The sequence below is a fragment of the Natator depressus genome, chromosome 8 (assembly GCF_965152275.1).
Source record: "Natator depressus isolate rNatDep1 chromosome 8, rNatDep2.hap1, whole genome shotgun sequence".
NCBI lineage: Eukaryota > Metazoa > Chordata > Testudines > Cheloniidae > Natator > Natator depressus.
The window spans coordinates 52,466,764-52,486,031 of NC_134241.1; the positions used below are offsets into that span (position 1 = coordinate 52,466,764).

General features: G+C 49.5%; 1 protein-coding gene across 2 annotated transcripts in view; it reads left to right on the forward strand.

The window, feature by feature from the left end:
* XPR1 (xenotropic and polytropic retrovirus receptor 1) overlaps nucleotides 1-19,268 on the forward strand; it is a 227,232-nt gene that overhangs the window by 199,987 nt on the left and 7,977 nt on the right. For both annotated transcript variants that reach the window (XM_074961056.1, XM_074961057.1), the window contains exon 12: nucleotides 11,349-11,515. In XM_074961056.1, the coding sequence (XP_074817157.1) occupies nucleotides 11,349-11,515 (167 nt within the window). The remainder of the gene's footprint in view (nucleotides 1-11,348; nucleotides 11,516-19,268) is intronic.

A 19,268-nucleotide genomic window follows, 5' to 3' on the forward strand; every position in this document is an offset into this window, starting at 1 on the left:
TCGTCTTGGTGTGAGCCCCGACAGGTGCGGCCGTGCCAGGCCCCGGTGCAAGCCATCCTCGAGTACCTCCTGCACCTCAAGCAGCAGCAGCAGCTGGCCCTGTCCTCACTCAGTGCACCTGGTGGCCATCTCCGCCTTCCGTCCGGGGTTTTCGGGGGGCTCGGTGTTTTCCCACGCAGTGGTGGGACAGTCCTTAAAGGATTGGGGGGGATGTTTCCGTACTCACGCCCCCCAGTCCGTCCTTGGAACCTTAACTTGGTCCTCTCTAAGCTCATGGGACCCCCGTTCGAGCCCCTCACTACCCGCTCCTTCCTCCACCTTTCCTGGAAGGTGGCATTTCTAGTGGCCATTACCTCAGCCAGAAGGGTGTCTGAGCTGAGGGTTCTCACCTCTGAGCCACCGTATACAGTGTTTCACAAGGATAAGGTGCAGCTCCGACTGCACCCCAAGTTCCTCCCTAAGGTGGTCTCGCAATTCCATTTAGGCCAGGACATTTGTCTTCCAGTGTTTTTTTCAAAACCCCATCTGACCCGAGTCACCGCAGCCTACACACTCTGGATGTCCGTCGAGCGCTGGCGTTCTATTTGGAGTGCACCAAGCCCTTTAGTAAATCCGTGCAGCTGTTCGTGGCCGTAGCTGAGAGGATGAAAGGCCTCCTGGTGTTGGCGCAGCAGATCTCGTCTTGGATTACAAGCTGCATCCGGGTGTGCTATGAGCTCGCAGGTGTTCTTGTCCCGGCAGTCACGGCCCACTCGACCAGGGCGCAAGCAACTTCCACGGCTTTCCTGGCACAGGTCCCGATCCAGGAGATCTGCAGAGCAGCCACTTGGTCCTCTGAGCACACCTTCACGACCTACTATGCGGTCAACCAGCAGGCCAGAGAGGACGCGGCAGTTGGCAGAGTGGTCCTCCAATCAGTTGTTCCGTGACTCCTACCCTCCTCCAGAGGTAAGCTTGTGATTCACCTAATGTGGAATGGACGTGAACAAACACTCGAAGAAAAAACTGTTACTTACCTGCTCATAACTGTTGTTCTTCGAGATGTGTTCACGTCCATTCCACCACCCACCCTCCTACCTCTCTGTCGGAGTCGCCGGCAAGCAGGAACCGGAGGGGGTCGGGCGGCAGGGGTATATATGCACGGCTCACCCGACGGGAGCCGCTAAGGGAAAAAGTTTCCGACGCTCGTGCACGCAACGCGCGCACACCTAATGTGGAATGGATGTGAACAACACATCTTGAAGAACAACAGTTACGAGAAGGTAAGTAACCTTTTTTTCTTACTTTAATAACACTTCCCTATGCACTTTCTCCACACGGTTAATGATTATATAGACCTCTGTTAGATCCCCCACTTTGTCATCTCTTTTTGAAGTTGAACAGTTCCAGTCTTTTTAATCTCTCCTCATATGGAAGCTGTTCCATACCCTTAATAATTTTAGTTGCCCTTCTCTGTAGCTTTTCCAATTCTAGCACATCTTTTTTGAGATACGGCTATCAGAACTGCGCACAGAATTCGAAGTGTGGGCATACCATGGTTTTGTATAATGGCTTTGATATTTTCTTTATTATCTGTACAGAGAACAGTTTCTAAAGAAAGCAAGGTGTTCTCCTACACAATAACTGATATCCCAAACTGAGGATTATTTCATGTATATGCTGGGGAGCTGGGAGAACTGGCAGTATGCCATTACTAAGAAAAGGATAAAAATGATAGAAAATGTGATCTGAAGAGAATGTGTTCTATCCTAGACCATTTTTAATTAAAAAAAAACCTAAAGTCAACTGCACTTGAGATCCTGTTCCTTGACTTGCTGTCCCCGTAATCCTGTTTTGCAAGGCCTCCCATCTGTCTGTCTTGTATCTTCCCTTCTATTCAGAACTGTTAGTACTCAGATAAATCAGAGATTGATTTATGTTATCGCTAGTGCCTGATGCAGAAGTTAGTGACCTCTTGGAGTAATATATACTTTGTGATAAGATTTACTAACTTCTTTTTTGGTACTTGTTCCTTTCATCTGGTTCATTGTAATGTAGCATACTTGCAACTCCACCTGGGTCGGAAGGGAGGGGTAATTTGGAGCCAAAATCCATAATGTGTCTCACAATAATAATTGCTGTGAGCAAGGATGAATTTTGTCTGAAACCCAGTTCTCCCATGCCCAGGGGGACTTACGTAACGAGTTGTGTTCATTAGCTAGTCTTTCTGATCCTCTCACTCAGAGCAGTGTCAATGTCATTAGTGGAGAATCTGAGACATTGCCATAGGGAAATGTTATGTCTTTTGACCTAGCAACAGCTTTGACAATCCTGTCATCACTAGGACTGTAGACTAGCTAGCATGACTTCTGAAAACCAAATTGCTAGGTCTCTACCGGTTTGGTCACCATTTCTGGTGATGTCCTGCTAAAGAGTCTTAAGAGTAGAACTGGAGAGGATGAGCAACAAGGCAGCAGGATTTTGTTCAGGCTACTGCAGGATCTTCTAAGTGTTCATCTGTTCAGGGAGCCTGCAGGTTTCACTTGTCCACAACATGTACTGTTCAAATGGAAAAAGTGAGATGACTGAGGCTGCAGCATATACTTGATAGAGAAAACCTCTGCCAGAGACATTCATAAGTAGTGTCTCAGGAACTGCCACTGCATCCAGAATGACAGCACAGCTTGGATATGCACAAAGAAATTTTCCCAAATTTCATAGGTCTGTCAGTGTGATCAAATAGGACACTTTACAGTGACAGAACCCAGATGATGGAGAAGAAGATACCTCTGTATCCTCCTATCCGTATCGATTCTTGTTGGTACTAAAGCTCGCCCTCTTAAGGCAGATGAATTTTAATAGCCGTAATTTCAAGAGCAGCGGAATAATACTGTTTATATTGCTTAATATTGTCTTCAGTTAATGGTGACCAGCTAAGTGAGAGTATTAATGAAAAAGATGTGAGCAGAAAGGATGATCTGCTGATCTTTCATTTCATAGGCAATTAGGGATGGAAAGGTCTGATTTTTATGTAACTCTTTAAGAAGAGCAATTTACTATATCACAAGTAAGTAGTTTTCCTTTCAAATACACAACTGCAGTTTTACGTGGTGCTGCAACACTCTAAGAAAAAATACAACCCTATATTTAAATAATTTTTATTTGGTTAATTGGATGTTGTGGTGTTATTTCTGTGGGACTCTTTATTTTGGGGTTTCAAAGCTCTTCCGAAACTCTGTGGTGTAATTGATTATTGCATCTGTCCACAAACCTTAGATTTGCATTCCCAGTAGAGGTGCTGGTTCACCACAATGTTTACTTCTAATTAGTAAGACCTGATCATCATTCTGAAAAGTGGATGGACTGGTAAATACGTCCTCCTCAAGGAACAAGCTGAACACCAGTAGATCCACCAATAGATCACACTTCATAGAGGTGCTTGAGAAAAGTCACCGGAAGAGAGATCAAATCAAATGTGACAGATATTGCAGCATCTTATTCTCTCTTCACTGTAATTAACATAGTTGGAAGAAATGCTCTTTTATAGACATAAGTGGCAAAATAATTGTGAAGGCTTAAAATAACCTACACAAATGTTTGTTCTACCCCACCAAAGATAACCCACACTTACATAGTACTTTTCATCCAAGCATAACAGTGCTTTACAAAGATAAATTAGGATTATCCCCATTGTACAGAATCTGATGCACAAAGAACCTAAATGACTTTCCCAGAATCACACAGCAAGCCTGCAAGAGAGCTAATAAGAATGGTCTCCTGGAAATTGCAATGCATCTTGCTATATTGTAATAAATTGTGCCTTGGAGCTGTAGAAAAAGGTTTGCAGGATCTTACAGAGAAGATGTTTGCAATGTAAAATGCTCGTATTTTACAGAGCATACCAGTGGGATAAAAAGGAGTACAGCCTATAAACTACATAGGAATGTTTGGTTTGTGGGCAAAAGCAGCAAAGTCCATTTTTGTGTGGAAGCACTGTCATTGGTCAGTGCTGAACAGAGACTGGTATCCCCTTGTGCTGAGCTAGTACTTTCCTGCCATTTCCTCACCAATATGCCTGTTTGTTATGAGATCCATAAAACTGATCTCAGGTAGTTAAGGATTGACCATAAATGCATTTGTGGGTTGCATTAGCTGTCATTCTGACAGCGGTTCTCATGTAGATGAGTCATTTCTGCTTGTCACATTCACCCCATTGCATTATGGAATAGATGGTTTAATGGAGACATGCCATTCAGTGGCTAACTAGGCAGTAGTTAACTTAGGATGGGTTTTGTATATCCAGTCCCTAGTATATTGCAAATGAGCTTTTTATTTTGGATTGTGACACTATAGTTCTGGTTCTGCTCAAATTTACAGTGGAAATCCTAATAATCTACCTTTGTTACCTGCATAAAAATTATCTGTTACTCACACTCTATGGCACCCACCTTTACCGGTTCCTAGGGCTCAAGGCGTAACCCTCTTAATTTAGGCACCCGCACCCTTTCCCAGTTCCTAGGGCTCCAGCGAAAGACACCTAACTTTACTCCTCTGTGGGCTCTGGGCAAACACCTCCCTGTGGACTTAGAGCAAACACCCTTTCCCTGTGGACTCAGGACTTAATCTTTTGTAGGTTTACGGGGTCTTTTCGGAGTGAAGGAGCCCTATACAGTAATATCCTCTATTTATTAACAATCACCAAAACCAGAATGCACACGCTACACATACAATGCTGACCACTCCCAGTAAGACACATGAACTTTTCTTGATGGCCAGTCAGGATCAGGTCCATCTGGGGGACTCCAGTTTCTGCACAGTGCCATTGTCAGTGTGTTGAGGTTTGGCAACTCTGTTCTTGGGGCTGTGTCCTGGAGCTGGTTCCCCCAAAGAACATCCTTTTGGACCCCAGTTTATATATAGTGAAACTTGAGCCCGGCTTTGCTATACTTTAACCAATCATTATACTAAAAATTTTACTAACCAATCCTGGCATTGTAACAAAATTCTCTAACCAATCCTACCCCACCACCTTAATTAATTTACACCTGGCAAAATTAATTATGTAACAGACAGAAAAAAATTAAAGAACCGGACAGAGATTATACAGACAAACAATAGGGAAGTGGGGACCATAATGACAAAACAATAAAGAAATGAGGATTTCACAACCACAATTATTGATAAATTATTTCTTGACAGACAGAATGCTATCAAACTAAGTTTTCTTTAACCACCTTAAGATCTGTTTCTTTATCTGGTGATAGTTGGTGCCATTAGGATGGGGTCTCCTTCTTAACAGCCTGATATTACATTGTTTGAATGTAATTTAGATGAAATGTGAGGATATGACTTCCTGCTTCTCAGCTAATGGCTGCTGCTCTTTTAACCTGGCTGCAGACGAAGGCCTAGGCTTTAGGCCTTTCAATATGGCTACAGACAAAGGCCTTATCCTTACACTTAGACCAGGTCAAGTTTGGCACCACTTGATGATTGAAGGCTTTTAATTCAAGGTGGCAGAAGTCTTACAGCAGTCAGTCTTGTACCATGCAGCAGTGCTTACCTTAGATTTAGAAGGTTTTCTGATAACCCCAGACTTCTTGCTGCTTTATCACAGTTTTCACCATCAGCAGAAACCACAGCTGCAATGGCAAACGCACCAGGAATGCTTATCCATGGCCATTGTATTCCGAGCCAGTTCTTCTGTAACCCATGGATGGCATTGATTTTAGCTGCATTGAATAGAATATAGCGTTTACATTCTGCAGGATAATTCAGGAGGGTAAACAGATAGCATTCACTAAAGCAAAGTCAATATTAACTACATTCACTGTGGTATTAACTGTGTGGCTCTGCAGTGGAAAATGGCCCTTTTTTTTTGTCTGTGTTTAGAATGAGTTATAATTTGCAGATATTTTATTATTATCTCAAAATGCTAGTCAGATTTCCTGTGTCCCCTGAGGTGCTTTTAGATTTCAGGATATTTGTTTCTCTCATTTTTTTGTGTGTATTTTTAACACACATTTCCTTAACTTTCCACAGCAAAAGGAGGCAGGTAACACAAGTGCTGCTACATGGCACTGAGAGATTGGGCAACCCTTGGCTTTACAGAAGTTGCAGTTTTGCTAATGTGAAGATCCATAGAAATCCAGCGTTTCAGACACGATGTTCTTACAGCTTTATATGCTGAAATGCTAAACTGTTTCCTGTGCCATTTACCTCTTCAAGCATGCATATTTGAGCAACTCATTGTGGTCAGGGGATGCTCTCTGTGTTGTTGCCCTCCAGAGCTTCTAAGTCAAAGGGTCTCCAGGCTGCCTGACTTGCTTCTCCAGGTCTCACTTCCCATCTTTGAGCTCTCTTGAAGATAGTTTCAGTATTTCTGTAGGTGATAAGCAGCAGAAGTTTTGATTTCTAGCAGAAATCCTGTACAGGGCCTCTCTATTGGTAAAAGCAGACTGTCCCCCTTTTACATTTGAGACTGAGAGCCCTTTTCTCCACTCCATCGCAGAAACTTCAAATGCCCCTGTCCTGCAGAGTTCCTGAGATCTGCAGCAAAAGGGGCAGGGGGAAGGCTCTGCTACTTCTCTCCAATGGACCTTAGGGGCAATGTGTCAGTGGAGCTGCCTTTTTGTGCCACATAGGAGCCAAATTGCACCCAAATTCTACCTGTGTTCCACCAAAAGACCATCACTCCTGATCTTTGTTTTAAGCTTCTGGCACGAATTTTCTTCTTGACCCTTGTTTTTAGTCTTTTCCCTAGATTGTCTGTGTCCCGTGTTTGAGTTATGGCAGGTGGAGAGTTGTCTCTTATGCGTTCCTACCTTGGGCTGATTGAAGGCTTCATCAGACCAAAAAGGGTCTGCAGTCCAAGGGAGATAATGGAATCCATCTTTTCCATAATGTCCGGAGAAGTGAGGAGATGAGGGAGCAGGTTCTAGGACACTGTCTCTTCCTGAATCTCTGTCTTCCTAACAGCTTTCTGGCAGTTTCCAGCACTTCATTATGTGAAGAAGTACCGCTGGGTGAAACTGTTTTTGTTTAAATAGACCCTGACATTACTATAAACATACCCAGCATGTATTATTTCGGTCGAAGTGGCAGGAATATAGTAGATGGAATCTCTGGACAGAATATCAATGCCTTGATTTTTTTCCAACCTTCCGTGCAGCATTGAAGAGGGCCACTAGGACTAGCCAGTGGAGATTGAGATATAATTGCTTGCCTAGAGCAGTAATCTCTCGGTTACACCAGCTGAATACCAATGAGGACACATGAGACGGAAGGAGGGTGTCAAACAGAATCATGGGGAAGAGAGAGAAGTAGAAGTGGAAAAGAGGACAAATGATTAAGAGAAGAGACCAAAAGGCAGAGGAGGACAATAGACTGTTTTTGTTTGAAGTCTGTTACTGGGGAATGATTTGTATTTGTAATGAAATTTTCAGGAGCAAAACACATTACACAATCAATGATACAGAAAGAAAATGGGGGAGGGGAAAGTATGCAGATTGATCCAAAGTGCCACTGAAAAGAATACTCCTAGGGGTGGGGAGAGAAAGGGAACAGAAGCCAGGATGAGTAACTGGAAATTAGCACATCCCTTTTAGCTTGATTGCTAATGCACCAAGAGTTTTTAATTGAATTCTCTCCTATACTCCCTTTCTCTCAATAATTGACCTCAGTAACTCTTCTTAAGGCAATTTAGCTTTAAGCAACATTAAAACTTGACATCACCTTGCTGTGCAACTGTCTGCTTAGGTGCAGTTTCATCAGCTCTAGCTTCACTGACTTGGTGCCATTCTGTGTTATTTCTGAGAAATAGAAATCTAAGGCCAGATCGTCCCCCTCCATGAGCAGAGGGTTCCAAAGGCAGTTTGGGAGTACAGAATAACTCTGTGGCATTGTCTCCCCTTCCTTGCATCTTACAAATGTAATCCTGCAAATGCACTGCATGGCTCAAGCTCTGTATATGAAAAGAGGGCTTGTCTGAAGAATGTTTTCTCCATGGCATCTGTAGAATAAATATAAAATTAGAGAATTCAAGTTAGCTTTAGTTTGGTTAAAGAAATGTAGTGTAAAGAAAGGCCCTAATTAGCAAGTAAAAGAGAGGCCTTGAAAGTAATGAGTTATAAGGCCAGAAGGAATGAAGTAGAGAGGATGTCTGGTTCAAAGAATAGCTAATGAAATAAGAGGAAGTTTCTAAAAAGAAGGCCTCTGACTGATAGGGGTGACTGCAGATGGTTTTAAACAAGACAAAGCAAATCTGTCTTAAGAGCTAACATAGACCTTCCCAACCCACATGCTAATGTTATCTCAAAAATTAGGGCCTACGTGAACCCAAGTGCAACAGAAGAACTGTTGGTCAATGAAAAGGAGGGAAAGAGATAGAAAGGAAAGTCTTTGGGGAGAAAGAAGGTTATAAATCTTATTTGGATTAAGGCTAGAAATAAAGGTGAACTGTCTCAAATTGGTTTTTAGCTGGAGTCAGTAGTTGGCAGTGACATCACTTGTTTGTTAAAGGGTATAAAAAGTAAACTTGTAAAGGGTTCATTGCTGATACCTGCCTGACCAAGTTGGAGCTGACCAATATAGATCTAAGCATCCCTGAGTTTAGCCCATTTGTAAGTACTTTGATCTAATACTTATCAATGTTTTCAGAGTAGCAGCCGTGTTAGTCTGTATCTGTAAAAAGAAAAGGAGTACTTGTGGCACCTGAGAGACTAACCAATTTGTTAAAGCATAAGCTTTCGTGAGCTGTAGCTCACGAGAGCTTATGCTCTAATAACTTCTTAAAAAAAAAAAAAAAGATGCATCCGATGAAGTGAGCTGTAGCTCACGAAAGCTTATGCTCAAATAAATTGGTTAGTCTCTAAGGTGCCACAAGTACTCCTTTTCTTTTTGCGAATACAGACTAACACGGCTGTTACTCTGAAACCAATAACTTTTTAGTCTCTCAGATGCCACAAGTACTACTTTTCTTTTATCAGTGTTTTGTTATGGATGTAGTAAATAGCTTATTTAGGTGTTTAGGCATGTTTATAGCAATTATATAAATACCATTTGGCCTTTGGATTTAATAAAGCAATTTATGGTTAAATTGGTGTCACGGTAAAAACCTGCATAAATAATAACCCCAACAGCATTACTACTTTCTACTCCCCAAAGCTGTGGGGAAGCCTTGCGTAGGGCTGACCCTTGGTATCCAGTTGGGGCGAGGGGACTAAACATAGCTGAGAAACTGTTTGAATGCACAATCTCAGCATATTTGGCCCTAGTCCCTACAGATCTTGGTGGACCAACTGCTTTTAAAAAAAAAAAGAGGAGTCCTTGTGGCACCTTAGAGACAAGCAAATTTATTTGGGCATAAGCTTTCATGAGCTAGAACCCACTTCATCAGATGCATGGAGTGGAAAATACAGTAGCAGTTGTGTATATATATACACATAGTACATGAAAAGATTGGAGTAGCCTTACCAAGTGGGAGGTCAATCTAATGAGACAATTCAATTAACAGTAGTATACCAAGGGAGGAAAAATCATTTTTATAGTGGTAATGAGGGTGGCCTATTTCAGGCAGTTGACAAGAAGGTGTGAGTAACAGTAGGAGAAAATTAGTATGGAGAAATTAGTTTTTGTAATGACCCATCAACTCCCAGTCTTTATTCAGGCCTAATTTGATGGTGTCCAGTTTGCAAATTAATTCCAGTTCTGCAGTTTCACGTTGGAGTCTGTTTTTGAAGTTTTTTTGTTGAAGAATTGCCACTTTTAAGTCTGTTGTGTGACCAGAGAGGTTGAAGTGGTGTTCTACTGGTTTTTGAATGTTATAATTCCTAATGTCAGATTTGTGTCCATTTATTCTTTTGCATAGAGATTGTCCGGTTTGGCCAATGTACATGGCAGAGGAGCAACTGCTTTAAGTCACGGTCTCATTCTGGAATAATGCAATGGAAACTCTAAGGGGGAGCTTGCAGCCACTTCTGATGTGGACTGTTCCCATGTAAAGGTTGATCTGGGCTGTAGTTCGTAACATTCAAAATCTGCACTATAAACTCACCCAATTTGCCTACTCTGGGTGAATCAAACTTTGGAAGCATGGAGAGGGGAAGGCAGTATGTAGCACCAATATTAGTTGCACCTTGGCACTGCATCTGCTAGGTTGAGGAATTTTTTCTGCGTGCCTCCAGGTAGTGGAGCCTGTGATACCTTCTGAAGTGACCATGGTGGTGAGGAGGGGATGTTACCAAACCTGCCCCTTGGTCTCTCCTGGAAAGCCTTGTTAGCTGAAGATTAATTTAAAATTGTTAGGAGTATGAAAAATGCTACACAGATGTTTCTTATTTTACACAAAAGCAAGAAAGCTAGTCTAAGCAAAAGACTGAAGAATATCACTTTTATATACTTTTGCACTATTAATTTTAGACTCCACTGCAGGTAGGCTTTAGTAGGTAGGTTGGGGGGTTGTTGTGAAGAGGATGAGTGTGTATTTGACTTATATCCTGCACATCATGTCCCAAAAGTCTGAAAGGCATAATGGAATGAATGTACTATTACACTATAACTCTCATTTTCACCCCTAGTAATTGTATTGTGTTACCTCACATATATACACATTACATTTCTATCACAACTATTAAAATGAAAATAAGAAAGAGGACAAATTGAACTATTGCTGTTTTTGTGATCAGGAGGCAGCTCTAGGAATGTTTATTGTTTTAAAGCCACATACCTGGAAAATGCACCATCACAGTTTGTTATATTATTGTAGAGTCACTTTTGTATTGGGAACATTTTTGTTGGGTTTGTTAGTAAAGAGTCAATGAATAAGCAGTTGCAGTCATTGTGCAAAATGACACCTGATAGCAAGATGGTGCAAAAGTCTCAGCTGTACAATCCAATAACATGTTTTATTTTTATGAACTCTTTGAGCCCAAATTTAGGTACTAATTCAAAAACAAAATAAACAGTACAATTTATTTTCTTCCCTAGAAGCGTATTAAGAGTGTGACAAATATAAAAGATAAGAGAATACAGTAGGCTTGAGGAATCAATATAGTCAGTCCTATGCTGGAGTGAAAGAACTTATTTACAATAATATACCTACAAACTAGCAAGTTTCCCAAACAAGGCAAATTTAAACAATTATTTTCATATCAAGCACAACATATTGAAATGAGCTTGAGGAGGAATTCAAACTGTAACTTAAAGATACCTCTGATAAGGCTTTCAAAGAGTTTATTTAGCCTGGTGGGACAGGGAGCTTGGTTAAAAGGGGAACTACCATCGGTCACGTGGAGTTTTGGTGGTCAGTTTTGGTGCTGCTATAAGAAATGTTTAAAATTATGCAGAGTCATGCTGTTGTTTCTCTCTTGCAGCTCAAAACCACAGTGACACCCAAGTGTTCTTCTACCTGTGGATTGTGTTCTATTTAATCAGCTCCTGCTACACCCTTATATGGGACCTGAAGATGGACTGGGGTCTCTTTGACAAGAATGCTGGTGAAAATACCTTCCTTCGGGAAGAGATTGTCTACCCACAGAAAGTGAGTACACAGCCTTTTGTCATTTTGGGGAGGGTCTGCCAATGTTTTAACAAAACACTTGGGATTAAAGGCACATTCTGACTGGTTGCTGGAGTGTCTTAAATGCAGTGTGTCAGAAGTTCTGATAGTATAATCTGTCCATTACCAAAGAGACAGTCCCATCCTTTTTATGATTATTGAAAGCCATAGGTGCTGACTCTGTGGAAAAGATCACAGGAAAAAAATTAAAGGGTGCTTAGCACCCACTGGCAGCCAACTTCTCCCTTCCCCTTCCTCCACAGTGTCTCCCGCCCGCCAGCGACCCTGCCGATCAACTCCTCCCCCTTCCTCCCAGCGCCTACCGCCTGCCGCAATCAGCTGTTTCGCAGTATGCTGGAGGTGTTGGGGGGAACACACTTAGGGGAGAGGATGGAAATGGGCGGGAAGGGGCAGGGTGGGGAGAAGTAGTGGGGGGTTGGGGTCTGGGGCGGAGCAGGGGCGGGAAGAGGTGGAACGGGGTGGGGGCTTAGGGGAAGGGGGCAGTTGGGTGCAAGGCCCAGGCCCGGAGGACGCCAGTGCCTACAGAGAGCAAAAAAGTAATACCCATTGTGATGGGTTCAGTCACAGAGACCCCCTTGGGACTGTCACCTGATGTGCTGACATTACCTCTGAGCCCGTTTTCCCTGCCAGCTTGGGACTTCCAGAACCCTGTCTTGTTGAGCCAGACACGCTAGCCTGCTGCAACACAGACCCAGGGTCTGGTCCATGCCCCCCAAGCTGCAGGCTTAACTAAAAAGAGCTCAGCAGGTTACCTCTCTAGCACCCAGACACCCAGTTCCAAATGGGAACCAAACCCCAAATCTGCTTTACTCTGTATAAAGCTTATTCAGGGTAAATTCATAAATTGTCTGCCCTCTATAACACTGATAGAGAGAGATGCTTAGCTGTTTGCTCCCCCAGTGGTTGCAGACGTGTATTTCACTCAGGTGTGCATGGGCCCAGCACACTGAAGCTGGAGCATTGTGCTTAGCGGTATCCATCAGGACCTAAACTTGCCTTTTAATTTCATCTTGTTGATCCTTGTTATATTCCCAATTATACCATCCTAAGTAATTCCTTTCTCCTTAATGTTTACACCCTTCAGTTATTTGTAGATGGTTGCCCCCTTTCCTCCCACTATTGAAAAGCAGAGGCAGGAAGACATAAAAGGTCTTGTGACAAAGTTCCTCCTCTACCTTGGTGGGTCTTGCGCTTATTGGCAGATTTGCTCGCCTTGGAGCTTCACAGCCGCCCTCAGTTTGGCCATTTTCATGAACCCACAATCCAGGTCAACTCCTCCTGTGTCTGACCAGGAGTTGGGAGGTTTGGGGGGAACCTGGGCCTGCCCTCTACTCTGGGTTCCAGCCCAGAGACCTGTGGTATGCAGCTGTTTAGAGTGCCTCCTGGAACAGTTGTGCAACAGCTACAACTCCCTGGGCTACTTCCCCATGGCCTCCTCCCAACACCTTCTTTATCCTCACTGTAGGACCTTCCTCCTGGTGTCTGATGATGCTTGTACTCCTCAGTCCTCCAACAGTATGTGTTCTCACTCTCAGCTCCTAGCACCTCTTGTTCCCAGCTCCTCTCTCACACACCACAAACTGAAATGAGCTCCTTTTTAAACCCAGGTGCCCTGATTAGCCTGCCTTAATTGATTCTAGCAGCTTCTTGATTGGCTGCAGGTGTTCTAATCAGCCTGTCAGTCTTAATTGTCTCCAGAAGGTTCTTGATTGTTCTGGAACCTTCCCTGTTCCCTTATCCAGGGAAAAGGGACCTGCTTAACCTGGGGCTAATATATCTGCCTTTGATCACTCTCCTGTAGCCCTCTGGCCTGGAGAGAGAAGGAGGGAGAGGGCTGCTGCTTCTAGGCCCTGGGCTCTCCCTGCTGCTACTGCTGTTGCTACTCCAGCTGCTCTCCTGGCTGGGCCAGAAACCATCCCCCTTCTCTGCTACCTGGTTGCTGGCCAGCTGCTGGACCCCCCACCCTCGGGTGCTGCTACTGCTCCAACTGCAGCCCTTTGTGGGGGGGGCCTGCTGGCCCGCTCCCCAGAAGGGGGGAGTGAGGAGCCCCAGCCCCAGCCATTGCTGCTGCAGTCACGACCATCATCACCACCTGTGAGGGGTCCTTTCTGCCTGCCTGGCCACCAGGCTGCTGCCTGGAGCTGCTGCTGCCTTTGCTGCCTGGGAGCTGCTGGACCCCGAAGGAGGAGGGGAAGAGGCCATCTGCTGCTGGGGGAGCACACAGGGACTCTGCAGACCACTGTGGAGAGGGTCTTAAGGCTGAGTAACTTTTGAACTGTGCTCTTGTGGTGGGGGTTTTGAGTGTGTTTGTGGGGACACAGGGGGTGTAGCGTGGAGCCTGCCCCCCAAGTCCATCCGTGTGTCCCCCCCCAACCCCCACCACCATTGTCGTTGCTGCCCCCTCCACCACCCCCAGTGGACACTTACCATCTGCCTCAAGCTCCTGACTCTGGGACTCTGCTGCTTGCTTGGCTGGCCGTGCCATTTCTCCACCTTTTTGGGCCTGAAGCAGCAGCCAGCCCATACTGACTCTTTTGTGCAAGCGCATGTGAGCGCACATGCCACCCCCCCCCTTAGACTGACCCCCTTCAGCAAGCCCTCGGCTTTGTCCCTTGCTACCTGCCCCATTTTGCCCCTTGCAGCCTTTTGCCCCCCCCCCTTTTACCCCAGCACCTTGCTAGCTTCAGTTTGTTTGCCTGCCTCTCCGTTTTCCCTCTGCGGCTTTTGTTTGTTTGCCCCGCCACAGCCTCTGTTGCTAGCCCCTTGGTTCCCTGTCCTACCTCCAGCCTGGTTCTCCCCCCTCCCCACGTGGTTCCCCTGCCCTGATTGGCCCCTTACTCAGTGCGCCCATGCCCCCTCCCAGGCGCTTGTGCTCTTCCCCGTTTGAGTTTGCCCCATCTCACTACACCCCCCTAACGTTGTTATGATCCCCCTCCCCTAGTGCAGATAGAGGAGCCGGATTCCCATCCTGAGTCGGTGGCTGCCCCCCACGAACCCTTGATAGCCCCCCTGTCCAGCCCACCCCTTTTGACACCCTCCTCCCCTGCTTGCAGCCTAGCGGGGAGGAGTGGTCGACCTGCCTCCCCCTTCCCCTCCTCTCTCTGGTGTTTTTCCCTCCCTCCCTGCTCATTATGGCGGGGGACGCAGCGGGTGGGGCCCCTCCAGCAGCCCCAACTGCCCGTCCCCCGCCTGACCCTCCATCACCCCCACAAGCCTCTACCTCAACTGCCGCTGCCAAACCACCTGCAACTGCCCCCGCTGGGGTGCCAGCAGCGGCGGGCACCGGGGTGACCTCCGCTGCTGCCACGTTCCTCGCCCCCTCAGATTCGGGGGGAGCCCCCCCATCCGGCGGGAAGGGCCAGGGTAAGAAGGGGAAGGGCCCCCTAAAAAGACCAGGCCCTCCATGGCAGGGGCCGCCCCCACTGCCACTGCCCAACCACCATCCGCGGCGTCCCTCCCCGCTGTTCCCTCCACTAGCTCTGTGGGTGACCCTCCCCCGGCCCCCAGGGCATACGCCCAGGTGGCAGCAGCCCCCCCGCCTGCAGCTACGTCATCTCTCCCACCCACCGTCTCCGCTACCATCTATAGCGGCTGGGGCCCCTTTCCCACCATGACCAGGAAGCACGACGTCCGTTGCCTCCTGGTGCCCGCATCACCCCATGTGGAGACCTACGTGCAGGCGTTGGCGAGGGTGGTGGGGCCCACGGCCATTGTGGCAGCCTCCAAAATGTATGGCAAGGTCGTCTTCTTCTTAGCATCAGAGGCTGCCGCCCAGGAGGCAGTGGAGAAGGGCCTGGCAGTGGGTGGGGGGGGCGGGGGTTCGTCCCCCTGGAGCTGCTAGAGGACCTGGGCGTCCGCCTGGTCCTGACCTCTGTCCCTCGCTTTCTTCCCTATGCTGTCCTGTTACCCGCCCTCTCTACCCTTGGGAAACCCATCTCCTTTGTCAGCCCTCTCCCGTTGGGCTGCAAAGACCCCGCCCTCCATCACATCCTCTCGTTCCGCCGGCAAGTGCAGCTTCTACTGCCGCCGCCGGCACGTGACAGAGGTGCTCGAGGGGTCATTCCTGGTCCGCTACCAGGGGGCCCATTACCGGGTGCATTATTCCACAGGGGAGGCCCGGTGCTACCTCTGCCGGGCGATGGGGCACGTCTGGAGGGACGTCATCTGCCCGGTGCCTGGAGCCACCCCTCTCCTTCTCAGTCCACCAGTGCTCCCACTCGGGCCCAAGGGGTACTTCCCCCAGCGCGCCCAGACGAGCGGGAGAGCCCCGCCTCTGCTGCCTGCAATCTGGTGGGGTCCCTAGAGGAGGGTGCAGCAGGGATACCGCCAAGCATGGGAGAGGGCCCCCCCAGGGGGAATCTTCCCTCCCTCATGCCGCCCTACCGCAGCCTCCCACAGTCCCTGAGCCATCGCCCCTGCCCCCCCGACCCAACCCCTGTTAGCCGGCCCCCAGCTGATGCCATGGAGGGCTGGGCCCTAGTCCAGGGGAAGCGGGGCAAGCGAAAGGCTCGAGCTCCGCTCCTTTGCACTGATACGGAAGCCTCCCGGAAGACCAGAAAGGGGAGCACTGATGCCGAGCCTTCTGCCTTGCCCGCGGATGCGTTCCATCCACTGGTACTGGCTGGGGAAGGCGTGGCAGCACGGGAGAGCAGTACCACCCCTCCATTGGACTCCCACCCCTCCAAGGCCCCTGATGGAGCCCCTGTGAGCCCCGAGGCGAGCGTCACTTCGGGCACTGGTGGGGAGAACTCCGGGGTGGTAGAAGGAGAGCTCCCTTCTATCTACGAGGAGATCGAGGCCCTGGGTCTGACCACGGTCACCCAGGGGGAGGACGACCCTCTGCCAGCGGGCCTCGATCTGAGCGACCTCATCCCGGCCCACCCTTCTCCATGCTCCCTCCCCCTAAATGCTGTTTCCGCTCCCGCCTCCAAGGGTTCCCTGGGCTCCTCCATCTGCCTGGCCGTGGGTGGCACCCTGCTGTTGGCCACCGAGCCAACTGAGGTGACAGCCAGTGCCATGCGGCTGGGACCTGAGCCCCACGGGATGTCCCTCATGGGCGTGGGGCAACCGACCTCCTTCCTGGGCGGGGACCCCACTGAAGACTGTCCACCTTTCGATGCCATGGCTACTACGCCGGCCATCGAGCCAGAGCCCGGCATCACGGAGGGCCCCCTTTCCACCCCCCAGATCCCTGAGCTTGCCTGAGAGGGGCCATTTTCCAGCGGCCTGGCTACTGGGGCCCAGGATCCTGCCTCTGCCCCTCTCCCTGATTCTGCTCCCGACCCCTGCCCTGCTCCTACATTGGATCCCTGCCCTGCCCCTGATGCCAACCCCGTCCCTATGCCCTCCACCTCCCGTGATGCCATTGCTGCCCCTGGGGCCGTCATTTCCTCACTCCCAGAGGATAGCCCCCAGGGAGCGGCCTCTGTCTTTCCCTGTCCCAACTCACCAGGGGCTTCTATCTTCCCTCCACCGCCCCCACTTGAGCCAGGGTTTGAGGGGGGCCGCATGGCGCCAGCCCATCGGGCGCCATGTCGGGGGTCCGCCCCTTGCCTGCCTGTCTTGGTGGGCCATGGGGCTGTGTCGGGGGTCCCTCCAGAGGATAGCCGGGGGCTAGTGACCCCGGCCCCCCATACACTGTAAGAGGAGCTGCGGGAGTTCCTTGAGGACATCCGTGGCTCCCGTAACAAGGTGCAGCTCACTCTCCAGCGATGGGGGGACTTCCATCAAATCCTCCGGGCCTCAAGGGCCCTCATGGGGGAGGGTAAAAGGACCAGGAAGCAGGCCACCGCGGCCTACCAGCGGGTCCGCCACTTCCGTGACTCCTTATTCACCTACGGGGTAGGTCACGGATTGTTGCGCGGTCCGTTGGGAGCCGCAAGCGTCCCTGCCGGCGAGGATCTCCCCCCGCCCCCCCCCAGCCCTCCTCATGGCATCTCTCACCATTGCAACGTTGAACACCCAGGGCTGTAGGATGGGTCTCCGCTGGTGCCAGGTGCTCTCCTTCCTTCGGGAGGGGGGGTACTCTGTGGTTTTCCTGTAGGAGACCCATACGGATTCGGCCGCCGAAGACGACTGGGGGGACAGGGTCTACTTTAGCCCTCTCACAGTTCATAGAGCTGGAGTGGCGACCCTGTTCTCCCCCGGCCTACGGCCCGAGGTGCTGGGGGTTGCCGAGGCTGTGCCGGGCCACCTGCTGCACCTCCGGGCCCATATGGAGGGGCTCGTGGTCAACCTTGTTAACGTCTATGCCCCGACATTGGGCCCAGAGCGGCTGCGTTTCTTTCAGCAGGCATCTGCCTTCCTCAGCACCTTGGATCCTCGCTAGTGCCTGGTCCTGGGCGGGGACTTTAATACTGCCCTCGAGGAGCGGGACCGCTCAGGGACCGAGCAGTGCCCGGCCGCAGCAGACGTCTTGCGGGAGATAGTAGACCATCACTCCCTGGTGGACGTCTGGCGCGACCACCACCTGGACAACGTCTCGACGTTCACCTTTGTCCGGGTGGAGGCCCATCGGTCGCACCACTCCTGGTTGGACTGCATTTATTTATCACACTTCCACCTTTCACGGGCCCACTTCTCCAGCATCCGGCCAGCCCCATTCTCCAATCATCATTTAGCCACCGTGACGGCCTCTCTCTGCGCAGAGAGGCCTGGGCCGGCCTATTGGCATTTTAACAACAGCTTGTTGGAGGAGTGGGCTTCGTGGCGTCCTTCCGGGAGTTCTGGCTGGCCTGGCAAGGGCAGTGGCATGCCTTTCTCTCGACACGGCGGTGGTGGGACCTGGGGAAGGTGCGCACCCGGCTCTTCTGCCATGACTACACCCAGGGCGCCAGCCAACGGAGGGATGCGGCGATAGGGCAGTTGGAACGGGAGGTCTTAGAGCTGGAGAGGCATCTGACCATCAGCCCCGAGGATTCATCCCTCTGCGGGGCGTGCCGGAAGAAGCGGGAGGAGCTCCGGGCCCTCGAGGACAATCAGGCCCGGGGTGCCTTTGTTCGATCCCGCATCCACCTCCTTCGGGAGATGGATCATGGCTCCCGCTTCTTCTATGCCCTGGACAAAAAGAGGGGGGCCAAGAAACACGTCACCTGCCTCCTAGCAGAGGACGGCACCCCCCTCACGGATCCGGTGGAGATGTGCGGGAGGGCCAGGGCCTTCTACGCAGGCCTTTTCTCCCCAGATCCGACCGATCCTAATGCTTGCAGAGTGCTCTGGGAACGAATTCCCGACAGTCCGCACGGGCGACCGAGACCGGCTAGAGCTGCCTCTCACTCTGGCCGAGTTCTCAGAAGCCCTCCGCCGCATGTCCACCAATAAATCTCCAGGCATGGACGGGCTGACCGTGGAGTTCTACTGCGTGTTCTGGGACGTCCTCGGCCCAGACCTAGTCACCGTCTGGGCCGAATCTTTGCAGAGCGGGGTCCTCCCTCTGTCGTGCAGGCGAGCTGTGCTCGCCTTATTGCCGAAGAAGGGGGACCTCCGCGATTTACGAAATTGGCATATGGTCTCGCTCCTCAGCACGGACTACAATGTCGTAGCGAAAGCCATCTCGCTGCGGCTAGGGTCCATGCTGGCGGATGTGGTCCACCCAGACCAGACCTACACCGTCCCAGGCCACACCATCTTCGACAACCTGTATCTGGCCCGGGACCTCTTGGAACTCGGGTGGAGGGATGGTCTGTCGTTCACCCTCCTGTCCCTGGATCAGGAG